The sequence below is a fragment of the Corvus hawaiiensis genome, chromosome 22 (assembly GCF_020740725.1).
Source record: "Corvus hawaiiensis isolate bCorHaw1 chromosome 22, bCorHaw1.pri.cur, whole genome shotgun sequence".
Taxonomy (NCBI): domain Eukaryota; kingdom Metazoa; phylum Chordata; class Aves; order Passeriformes; family Corvidae; genus Corvus; species Corvus hawaiiensis.
In genome coordinates, this window is record NC_063234.1 from 8,250,151 (window position 1) to 8,262,282 (window position 12,132).

The window sequence follows — 12,132 nt, forward strand, 5'->3', positions numbered from 1 at the left end:
CCACACATAATTCTTATCTTTATGCCTGAGCTGCTTTTTAAATTCTTACTTATACTTTACTTATTAAGGGATTTTTTTCCCTTTTGCATGTCCTGTAGAAATAGGGACTTTTAGTCCTTTAACTGCAATTTTCCACTTTGTTGCTGATTCACTTCACCAAAGACATCTCTAATGATCACCAGAACAACTCACAATTCTCTTCCAGTTCATCCTTACTTTTTTTCAGCTGCACGGTCTTACTGTCATCCCTGTAGCTCCTCTAATTCTATGCAAAAGTCACTAATTTTCTGCTTTCAACCCAAAAATGCATATTCCCTGCCTCTTCATGGCTTTCCAGATACCACTTTTGATCTCTTTATTCCTTATCAGCTTCCTAATAATTTGTTCTCCATACTTTTCCCAGTGTCACTCTACACCATCTCCCAGATGATCTCCCTTGCTGCCCCTCTCACACCTACCCTTAAGGCTTTACCTTCTTACCTTTATCTTCTCAAACATTTCCCCCTTTCCAAGGGGTATCCCGTTCCTCTATGTATTTTCAAACCCAACGACCCATTTTTACATCAGATCTAGCAAGTGAATAAAAATACAGTTAAATACACCAAAGTTTGTTTCATTCTGGAGCAAGTGTAGAATAGAAACACCACTGAAGCCAACAAGAATTTAGAGCAGGAAAATGTCATGGACTGAGCAGCTTCCACAGGCTGCTGGTTTTCTAGAAACGCCCTAATTTGAAATAGATCCCAAGTGCTGACGGAGCGGGTGCTGCCATCACTGGAGGACCAGGGGCTGGAAGTTGTGATTCTTTTTCTACACCACTTTTGGCATTACAGTAATGACTTATTTTACCCAAAGCAGGCACACGAAGTGACACCTCCTCTAAGCAAGGAGCAGCTGAAGACCACCAACTCAACACTGCACACAGGGACAGCTCTCCCTAAGCCACATATCCCCACAGTTAAGAGATCTGGCAGTGAGAATTTCCTTAACTCTGAGCCAGTGTTTCAGATGAAAACTGGTGAGCACACGCAGGGGCCGCTCCCCTCACCTGGGCAGGTAATAACATGCTGCCAGACCTCCCGGCTGGGATGGTTCTGCAGCCACAAAAGCTCATTTTTGGCTGCCACACGTGCACTGCCCACCCCTGCCATCAGCAGCCTGGCTGGACTCCAGCCTCTGTGCCATACGAGAGCAGTGCCATGCCTGTGAGCCTTGCTCAGAAGACAGTTGAACAGGAATTTAAAGCTTTTCTGGCGACGGCTCTTGCTGGAAGTGTACGGTCAGCTCTAGAGCTGGCTTACTCGTTGCTCTGTGGAAAATCTTGTCAACTGGCTTTTCTTCAAGATGTCTCAGCTGCAGCTCAGGCTCCTGCTCAGAACATCCACCTTTGTGATGCTGGAGGAGGCCTGGAGAATCAGATGCATTTCCTTGGAGAAGGGATAAAACACTCAACTCCTATTTTGTGGAGATGAGTGAAATTCCCTGTGTTTATGATCCTGGTGTATGAGAACACCCCGGGCGGGACAGAGGTGCGAGCTGAGTCCATCTCCGTGAATTCGTGCAGTGGTGGTGCCGAGTGCCCCTCCCTTCACAGGAGTGATGCCCTGCACTCACACAGGAGCGGGAAGTCGCCGGGACCAACGGATTATTCACTTCATGCCATATGTAATGTCACAGAGCATTCGCACCAGGTGTCATCCCGGAACAGCTCACCCTGCAATGCTGAAATGACCCATTTCCCTTCATGGGTGAGACCTGAACGTACCAGCTGCATCTGCCAAGATGATCTTTGCAGCTCCTTTCCAGCTGTTCTCCAAAATGCTCTGATAAACCACTTCTAACAGGGCTCTGCTCCACACTCACTAATGCTTTGTACCCTGGGAGCTCAGTAAAACTCTGCTTTATGATAACATCTGCCATTAATCCTTGCAGGGGGCTGCAACAGGACAGCCAAGAGCTTCACTGCTCCCTCCCCTCATTCAGTAACACAGAGATTTCCCAACCAACAGCATCTATTGCCTTCCCCATGCCCACTCCCCTCTTTCCATCTGCAACCCCAGCATATCCATCCCTGCAGCTGGGCTAGCAACTTGGACAAATTCCCCTATGGAAAGGACTGAATGGAGTGGGAGCTGGTTTTATTCCTGTTGCTGTTCCAGCACAATTTAGCAGCTGGAAATGAGAAAGAGAAGCTGGTGCCACATGACAAAGCTTTCCACAGTCAGCATCCCTACAGCAGCATTTAAAGAAGCAGGAGTTATTTCACAAATGACAGATCCACGATGCTTAACCAAAGGTGGCAAATGGAGCCCCTTGAAAAATGCAAGCATAGACAACTTGAGGTTCCCTTGGATATTGGGATTTAGTCACGCTGCTGGAAGCTGAGTTAATCAATCTCTTGCTGCTGTTCTTTGCCCACCACTGGTTTTCCTCCAACGGCTCCTTGCGGGTTGTCTATCCAAAGAAAGCCAAGCAGGATCCTCTGGGCTGAAGTCTCCTGGTCCCCAGGCTCCACCCTATGGTTGTTGCAAGTTGAACGTGGCCCCAGGCACAGCAAACCTGGAGTTTCTGTCAGCGTGCAGGGCCTTGTGCAAACCTCAGGGTTGGCACCTCATGAAAAGCCAGTGGCTCCTGCTGACACTGCTCGGCTGCAGATACTGCCCAGTTGGCAGCTTCCAGGCCAATACCTTCCAAAGAGCAGGAAGGTCAAGTTCCAGTTCCCAGCCTTGACTGGCAGAAGTGGGAGCTCGGAGCACTTGCCAGCCCGAACACCTCCTGATGGATTCACCCCAGGTAGAGCCCAGCATTCCTGGCCCAACTCCAACCATGCAGCATCTCACCCTCACGTCTGACTGGCAGCCAGCAGCCAGCTCTCCTACAGGTGGTTCACTGCCTCAGGGCCAGGGGTGTTGGATATAAGGGCACAAAAGCATTGTGGGAAGGTCTGATTTTGAGCTTCCTGCCCCAAAGTTAAACTCTCTAGCATCTGTGAAAGAAACCAAGCATGCAGACCTGGATAACAGTTTCTGTGCTCTGCACAGGACACTTCTGACAAGGCAACCAGCTTCAGGGTGTCTACAAACAACTCATCATGGAACCAAATGCAGCAAGAACAATCACAGCCACCCTCTGGCAACAAGATGGCAACATCTGCAGTTGGCTTTAAATGTTTTCAGGATGCTCAGCAAGTTAAGGGGACTTTTTAGAGACTCTGTTTTTCCTTTATCAGTAAAAACAATCTTTTTGTTGGAACAAAAGCTCTGTGGGTCGCAGCAACAACCGGTGTAAGCTACTACTGGTTTAAACCTGCCTTGTGCACACTAAAACCCATCCCTGCAGAGGAATCCCTTCTCCTGAGCCTCTCCTGCCATGTGGGTTACCATGTCCTGCACCAGCTAGGGCTGATCCCAGGCAAAAAAACCCCCAGGAGCTGGACTCCATGATCCTGATGGGTCCCTTCCAACTCAGCATATTCTAGGATTCTATGAAAAGACTTTTCCGCACACTGAGATCTGCTCCTGGACCTGAGGCTTTTTCAGAAAATTAGCTGAAACCTGAACATGTTGACACAAGCAGAGAGAGCGCAGCATCTGGGATCAGTGCATTTTCTGACTTCATTCCCAGAAATGGCTGTTCCCTTTCTGAAAACACTTTCCTAGAAAGAAACCAGCCTTAGGCAGACACCTGGCCTGAAAATGAGCTGTTTGGTGGCTTCAGGTTTGGAGACATTCTCAGTAATAAAGAGGGATGTAAGCAATGCATCTGCTCCTTGCCTGTGCTTCCAACAGTGCCCCAGCCTTAGGAAAAGAAGGGCTCCCAGCAGTGGAAATGATTCTAATGCCACTCTTCCCCCTGAGCTGCATTAACTCCCTGCTGCCATGGTCAGGAGCCTGCACACAAGATGTTTTTAAACAGGATCAAGGCTAGGAGACAAAACCTCAGCATAATCTGCAGTATTCTTGGTGTAAACCTGCTGCCCTCCCTGCTGAGGCTTTCCTGTAACCTTAGGTCAGTGACCACAGCTCATCTCTCCTCACTTACACAAAATGAAGCTCCTGCAAACCACATTCCCATGGGAACCTGTTTTAATTAAAAATTCCCTTTTCTATTTCATGTATCTTACAGTACTGTATTTTAACACCGTCACAGGAAAGTGGTTACAAAGATCTTTCATGAGCCGCATCCTGAGGAGCCACAACCACTTGCAAATCTGTGCTGATCTACAAGGAAACTGGAAAGCAACTGGGGGCAGTAAGTACATGGCAAAGAACACAAGAGGAGCAGAGGAAGGAGTCAGGAGTCCTGCTCCTTGCAGTGATTGTTGGGAAGCTGTAACTTCAGGTGACACACCCACAGCTGGAGACGTCAAGGCCTTGTGCATAAACTGCTCACAGCATCCAGAGTGCAGCTGAACTGATTTAACTTCAGAGCAGCCAAAACTTGCTATGCTGCAAACCCAACTTTGGACAATTCTGAAAAACCCCTCCTGAAAATCTCTGAGAAGTCCCTTCCTGGCCTCTGCAGGACACTAATAGGGCAAGTTCTCACCCCCTCGAATATCTAACATAAAAGGCTCTAACAAAAGGGGGAAAGACTTTCTCACCTCACCTCTACCCACCTGCCGGCCATTCCCATTCCCTCAGCCAGTGGTTTTCCAACTCTTTCAGCCAGAAGGTTTAAGCTCCCCAGACAGATTTCCCAGCCCTGACACACTGGATTCACAGGGCTGTTAAAAGGCTCTACAGCAAGTTCATCCTTTCTGATCCAAGGCATCAGAGGAATCACTCCTTGCACAGCTCTGCTGTTGCACACTCATGTTCCCTGCGGCCTCTGACACTGCCCACCCTGAGAGGAATTCCATCATTTGCCCACACTGATTTGGCAAATATTTACCCTTATTTACATACAAACTTGCATCCATTTAATTGAACTATTTAACGACTACAAACCACCATGTTCCACTCAAAAAAAGCCTTTTGGAAGAAGAGCACCCACACGACCTTCTGCAGAGGTTTAACAGACACTGCTGGAGCCCTGGTGGGTGGGGGTTCCGTGGGGAGAGACCTTTTGGAGACCTTGAGAGCCCATCCAAACCTCTGGGCCCAACGGCGAGGCCGAGGCATCACTGGATGTGGTACACGCAGATACATGAACATACATTAACGGTGAGAATATTTTTTCTTTTTTTCCTTTTTTTTTAACAAAACATCAGAGAAAAGTGTTTTATTGTTACTAAAAAAAAAATAACCAAACAATGCTCTAGTGTTTTAGGCCATGGATTCTCTAGCTCAGATTCATGGCGTGGAACACATTAACAGGGAAAGTGTCTCATGGACATCTCCCCTCTGGCCACAGCCAGGCACCTCCTCCCTTCCCCGTGGTGATCAAATCACATCCTTAGGCAAGTACAGCAATTGTTTACATGTAAAAGTAAGACTAGAAAAGTATTTAATGTATTTGTAGCCTTTCTTCCCTTCTTTGTTTTTTTTTGTTGTTGTTGGGGTGTTTTGTATTTTTTTTTTTTTTTAAAAGAAGTGATTTAGCAGCTGGAGAGAAAAAGCATCATGTGAGCAGCCAGTGCTGCAGAGACCCCCAACAAATGCTCCACGGGTTACTCACGGTCCATGGCCCACAGTTCACAAACCACATTTCAGGGCTTCCCCAGCTTTGCAGAGTCCTTGATGGCAGGTGCTTCTCACAATGAGAGCCAGCAGGTCATCTTTGGTGGCTGCAGAGAGACGCATGAGGGCCTTCCCGTCCTCAGCAGCAGCTCGGTTTGGAGCAGCACTGGGGCCTGGGTCCCGCTGGGCACACGGGAAAGGGCTCCCATGGCTGTGGTTCTGTCCCCGGCCGTGCTGGCACCGTGGACGTGGACCTGGGTGGGCTGGGCCGGGCGAGCACCCGTCGCTCCTCCACCCGTTCCCTGGCGCTGGGTTCCCCTGTCTGGCTGCGCAGGCACAGCGGGCGAAGGGCGGCGGCCACGGGCGCACGGCTGTCGGATCTCGGCTCACACTGCTGCGATCTCTGGAGCTCCCAGGGTCACCGGGATGACGCCACTGATCCAAGTCGCACGAGAGACACGGCTGCCACATGGCTGGAGAAACCCAGCTGGGATCGGGCACCGTCTGCCCCGAGGTCACGTCCCAGCCTCAGGAACCAACCGCACCTACGTGGCCCCGCAGCCACCGGCTGCTCCCTGGCCAGGGAGTTCTCTCAGCACAACAGCAACCCCTTTTTTCCTTTTTTTTTTAAAACAACAATTGCTTTCACCCTTCATTTTTGGTAGTCACACATACAGACACACACTATATGTACACAATTTGGGCCCGAGGACCTACGGCACACCAAGAAAGCCAGCACCGCTCAGGATGGTGCACACATTCAGCAGCTGTCAAAGGAGAAGTCGTTTTACTTTCTTTTAAACTTGCAATGTTTGTCTTTATTTTGTTCTTTATATTTTGAAAGTGAAAAGAATAGTATTGAGTCAATTTCTTTTTTTCTTTTTTTTTTTTTTTTTAAATATTTGTTCTATGTATTTACAAGCCTTAAAGTTGCTCTAAAGGTTCTCAAAGTATCACTAGTACTTTTTTCCCCGGGGTAGCACGGTTTTCAATGAGTTATTTTCGGAGCACTCTGGTCCGCAGCGGTTTTCTCAAATGCATTTCCTTCTGATCCAAGGTTACGTATGGTTTGATTACTATTTTCTTTTTAAATTTCAGAAGCAAGCTGAGAGGCAGGCAGAAAAATCTGATGACAATAAAAAAAAATTATCTTGTCCTCATCTAGCTCACCCCAACCCCCTTCAAAGTTTTGTCTATTTATCATGCTTTGAAACAAAACTGAGGTGCTTATGAAGGGGAGGGAAATTTATTTCTCTGCTTTTGTTCTATTATACAATTTGTTTACAGAAACTGCAAATTTAAAAATTACACTGGCATTTGCAGTCCTTAAAATAATAAATTAAAAGTTTTCAACTTGTTTTTGTTCTTGCTAAACAGATTTGTTTTGCTGTGTGTTTTCCTAAGTATGAGTCCTTGTTTAAAAAGAAAAGAAAAAGATTAAAACAGAGAATATTTTCTATAAATAATACAGGTATTTTGGTTTAGTGCTCCCGCCCTCAGGTTTGAAGTTTACTTTTGTGGGTTTTTTTCAAGTACCTTTTTGCCTCCATGATCACCTCGGTGTTTATCGGGTTTTACCTCTCCCACTCGTGCGTGTGTGGGGCAAGGGGGGTCTGCGAGAGAGAACTGGCCTTGCTGCACTGTGATTGGCGAAGACATGAAACTTTTTAAAAAAATACTTAAATTGTTTCTTTTTTGTTTGTTTGTTTGTAATCTGTATTTTAAGTTTTAATTATCCTCTGACTCCTCTTCGGCCTCCCGTAGCCACGTGAAGAACGCCGTGACAGATTTTAGCGCTACTCCTTTCCCGTTCTGCTCCGCTGGGTCCTTGCTGCTTTCCCACTTGTAGAAGGCATCCTCTGAAATGACCTCCTCGTCATACAGGCAATCAAAAAACATCCGCAACAAATCTGCAGTAATGGAATAACAGGAGGGAACATCTGTCAGCTGTGGCTGTGGCCAGAGACACGCCTGCAGATAAGGGGATTAATGCGACCTCTTGGCACAGGAGATGGAGAGACAAGGAAAATAAAGGGCTCTTACTCAGTTATTGCTTCCTGGCTGCTCACACTCAGGTGAGGGGGAAAACCAGCCCCTTTGACACTGTCAGAGAAGAGGGAAAGCTGGGAAAGCAGCTGTGGGAATACGTTATCTAGAGATTGGCTGGCAAGCAGAACCCGCAGCAGCCCATCTCCTCTGGACCACACATCTGGATTCCCTCAAACCCCGGATTTTTGTGGCTCAGCAGGAGGGATAATGCCCAACTAATGCCATAAAGGGCACTAAGGACGATAGTGCTGGGTGTTTTGAGGCACTTTTGGATTTTGTGCTGCAGATTCCCTGGGAATCCCTGTTTCTTTAGCTATTCCTTTGCCTCTTGTCCCACAAGAGTTTTCTGTAGCATCTTTGGGACAAAAATCATCAGTTGACTAACTCATTTTACTCCCTCCAAGCCCACAGACATCTGTGGAGTAGCAATGCAATAATAATAATACCCATGCTCTCACATGCCCAGGTACTGCAAACTCAACAGATTATTTTTTACTGCTCTTTTTTTCCTCTCTTTTTATCAACAGACATTTGTCCTTCCTTCTGTGTGCCTGCTCACAGGAGCAACCAAAAGAAGAGTCGGCCTCTGGCCAAGCATTTGGGTACCTGAGCTGCTCTAAAAAGCTGGAATTTGGACAAGCTGAACCCACCACACACCGGCTTCTCTCACCTGCTACCTACAAAGGTAAGGAAAAGCACATCCTCTCCCAGTCTCCCCCAGAATCCCCCTTCCCTTCTGCGGGAATCCCAGCACAAAGGCAACACTTACTAGGAGGTTGATCAAGTTTTACTATTGATGCTTGTAGTGCATAAAGTGCTTGCAGTTCCTTCTCTGTGTCTGAGTCCAGGTACTTGAGTAGGATGGGCACTCTCTGTTTGATAACAGCAGTGTCCACTCGGAAGCTGGAAGAGTCCGCTGAGGGGAAGAGGAGAAAGCAGGGTCAGCTTTGGCACATGGCAACAGGGACAGGTTTTTGACTGCCTTTATTTATGCAAATAACAATCACAAACACAGATCAGAGTGGAGAGAAAAGGAGGATGAGAAACAACAGGAACTATTTTTGGTTAATGGCTACTTCTGGAAGTCTTGGTCCTTACAGTTCCCCAAATTCAACCAGTGTCTGCAGTGACCCCAGCTCTAAAACACACAGAAGCAGCACAACTTTACCTTGCAGTGCAAATCGTGTCTCCACAGGCAATTGCGTTTAGAAGGTTTTTAGAAAATTCTTTTTTTTTTTTTAAATACCAGGGCAGAAACAGAATTTTAAGTTGCACATGACATAGGAAATAGGAATATATAAAAAATATGCATTAGAAGTCCTTCAGCCACATGGATAAATTATTCAGCAGCTTTCAAGTACATCACACAACCCAATTAAGCAATATTTTGAAAACAAAAGAAAAAGACTCAGTTAAAGGCAAGGTCAAAATTTACACCAGAGGATGACTTTCCTGACAACAGGGAACCCTTAAACATTGTAAATGAAATTCTGTGTCATGTCTCTGTTAACACTAGGTGGCACGAGCAAGGTTCTGTTCCCAGAGAGAGGAAGGAGCTGGGCTGTCCCTCCCCTCCCTCCTGCGGTGGAATCCAGCCCATTCTCTCCCCCAAATCACAGCTCAGAGCAGAACCAGACCCTTTACAAGCACCACTTTTTGCTTTGCCAGATGCCAACAGTAAAGTTAAAAGAAAACCAAGTGAAGTAAGCAGATGTTTCTGGCTTCAGTGCTTTACTCAACTCCCCTGAGGCTCCAAGGCTCACGTGTCCGACTTGGGAGCCCTCCCTTTCCTGTGTTTCCAGCCAACAGCTGTACAGGCAAGCAATCCACATAAACCATCCTTATGAAACTGAAACTTCAGATATAAAACTCTTACAAGCCTGAGCCCCAGACTGGCTTCTTCCCACAGCCCACGCTGCCACTGCTGGGGTGCCCACGCATCTTTGCTGACACAGGAGTGGAAATGTTAACTGCCTTAATGATGATCTCAAGTCATTTCCACCTTTGTCAAGAAAATCGACGAGCAAGCTGGCATTACCCAGCGCTGTCTGAAACCCCCGCTCACACAAGGTCACTGGGACACACCAGGGTCACCTCGGGAACACCACACTCGGCAAAGCACCTGGCTGTCACATGGGGAAGGGACACCCTGCTCTCGGGCACAATCCCAAATGATGGAGTAGCCTTAGTGTGTGATAAAACACAGCCTTGGGCAGGGAAATGTGATATAAACCTGAAAAACACCAAATAATTCTTTGCAGGTTTGGTTTGTGTGGTGTTTACACTGCAAGTTACTCACCTATAATAGCTGCTTTACAAACTGATGTCATTAAAGCTCTAAGGAATGTAGGTGAACTCATCTGGCTTTCATCTAGATTAGCCTGGAATCAAGAGTAAATGGGCCAGTTAAAAACACAGCGCTGCAGGAGCGCGACTGCTTCCAAACTCCAGCACTGAATCCGGCAGCACGTCCAGGCTCAGCTGCTGCTGCAGCACAAACCCAGCTCACCCCTGTAAACCCTCGGCTTCCCCACTCATTCCTTGAAACTCCCTCAGGGATGTCAACAGGCAACACCAGTTCCCATGGGATCCATGTGCCATTGAATGCCTCCCACAAGGAGCCGTTTGTCTGCAGAACCAAACCAACCGTGCCAGGCTCCTGCAATGCCCTTACACAGTTTCAAAGAGTTTCAGGCTTTTCCAACAAACTTTATGGCGTGTTCCTTGGGTGGAGATTGTTTGCTTTGCAAAAGAAATTCAGGGAATGGCTGTGGAACTTGTCCAAGGCTCCAAAGAGCCTGTGGGTGATCCCAGATCTTCAGTGCTGCTATCGTTCCACTCTCGACTCCTCTAACAGCAGTGGAAAAATGACATTTCTAACACATTGCTCTGTCACAGAAATAACTGAACTGAAGCTGACCAAGATTTAGTGTAAGCACAGATGTAAATGCATCAGGCTGGGTATAATTTTGGACACTAAACATCTGGGTTAAAGAATGCAGCCACAGACAGAGAGCAAAGACCAGTGGGTTGACAGGCTTTTTCCTCCTTTTTTTCTTTCTCTTCCAGCGCACTGGGCAGGCACTGGGAAAAGGTGCTCTCAGTGACTGCCCAGGATGTTTTTACAGGGGGAAATTTGCAGAGGTCATGTTGGAAAAAAGTAGTGAGAAGGTTCTCTTCCCTATTTTGTGAAGAAACGATGTCGCAGTGTACATCTAGAATGTACTAAGTGGCAGAAGTAGGATATTCAGTGTCAGAAAGTCTACAGTATTTAAAAGGCAGTTACACAGTTAATATGGCTAAAATTCTTCCTTCCTAAAGCTGACTCTTAAATAACTGATAATATTTTAGATCTTAATTATTTGGAAGTGTTGATTGTACAGACCAAATCCTTGCAGTGTCCTAAACCCCGAGATGTTCAGACCAGAACACATTAACAAAAGCAGTTAAACAGTCTGCAGGGAGGGTGAAAATCTCTTTGTACCTCTACCCAATCAAAGATTTGTTCATCATTCGCCTTGTCCTCAACAATGAGTTTTTCCAGCTGCTTGTTCAGCTCTTCCGCAGAGAGTTCTTTCTCTGAAAGTGCTTCTGAGGAACTGGAACAGTTGGACTCCGCGAACTCCAACTTCTGCAACACCACATGTGATGATGAGAATTAGTGAAACGCACTTCCCTAGGCTGAATTACACCAGATTGAAGGAGGAAACTATATTTAATTCTGCTTCCTGGCATCTTCCAGCTGCTCAGTTATCATTACAGCAATATAAACTTTCCCTGTTCCAAAGGTTAGGAAGCATTTTACCAACACATGGGAACTACATTATCCAGCAAAGACAACGAGGTACCTCAGGCAGCTCCAGCCCTGCACAGCAGAGCAAAAAATCAAGCGTGTGTTGCCCAGCTGGAGCTATAGGGGCTGGAATGCAATGACCAGAGCTGGCACTGGCTCAAAGGAATTGCAGCCAGTGCCCCAATTCCTTGAAAACTGTGACAAGAGGGGCTGCAGTCCCCTCAGTGAGGCCCAGGCCATGGTAACAATTTCATTTCCTGCAGCACTTCCAAAGTGCCGGAACAGGGCAGCAGATCACTCGAAGCTCTGAATGGAGACAGTGTCTTCCTGAGGAGCAGCACCAGTAAGAGGTGAGGTGCCTCCATCAGTTCCTGGCCCCCTCCAGGATCATAGTCCAAGGTGGGATGAGTGAATAACTGCTACCATTTATTGTGGCCCTTCTGCAGATTATCTGTCCTTGCTCCAAAACTCATTCTTGAAATTTTTTTCCCAGATGGAGAAACAGGTCTCCTAGAGGAAGTCAGGAGACCTGAGATGTGTGTCTGGGAGCAGTGGGGACAGGCTTGTCCTCCCTGTGCTTCAAAAGGTGGTGCTGAAATCATCTACCCCAACTCGAGACACTTCACCCCATATTCCAACTGCACGTAAGAATGGGATGGAAGAGGATGA

At 47.0% G+C, this 12,132-nt stretch overlaps 1 protein-coding gene across 15 annotated transcripts in view; it reads right to left on the reverse strand.

Annotated features, from left to right (window-relative positions):
- Positions 1 to 4,067: 4,067 nt before the first annotated feature.
- The window catches only part of EIF4G3 (eukaryotic translation initiation factor 4 gamma 3), a 141,768-nt gene continuing 133,703 nt past the window's right edge, over positions 4,068 to 12,132 (reverse strand). For all 15 annotated transcript variants that reach the window (XM_048326457.1, XM_048326451.1, XM_048326453.1 and 12 more), the window contains 4 exons: positions 11,155 to 11,301; positions 9,970 to 10,051; positions 8,440 to 8,586; positions 4,068 to 7,531 (listed from right to left, as the gene is read on the reverse strand). In XM_048326457.1, the coding sequence (XP_048182414.1) occupies positions 7,350 to 7,531; positions 8,440 to 8,586; positions 9,970 to 10,051; positions 11,155 to 11,301 (558 nt within the window). In that variant the 3' untranslated portion in view covers positions 4,068 to 7,349. The remainder of the gene's footprint in view (positions 7,532 to 8,439; positions 8,587 to 9,969; positions 10,052 to 11,154; positions 11,302 to 12,132) is intronic.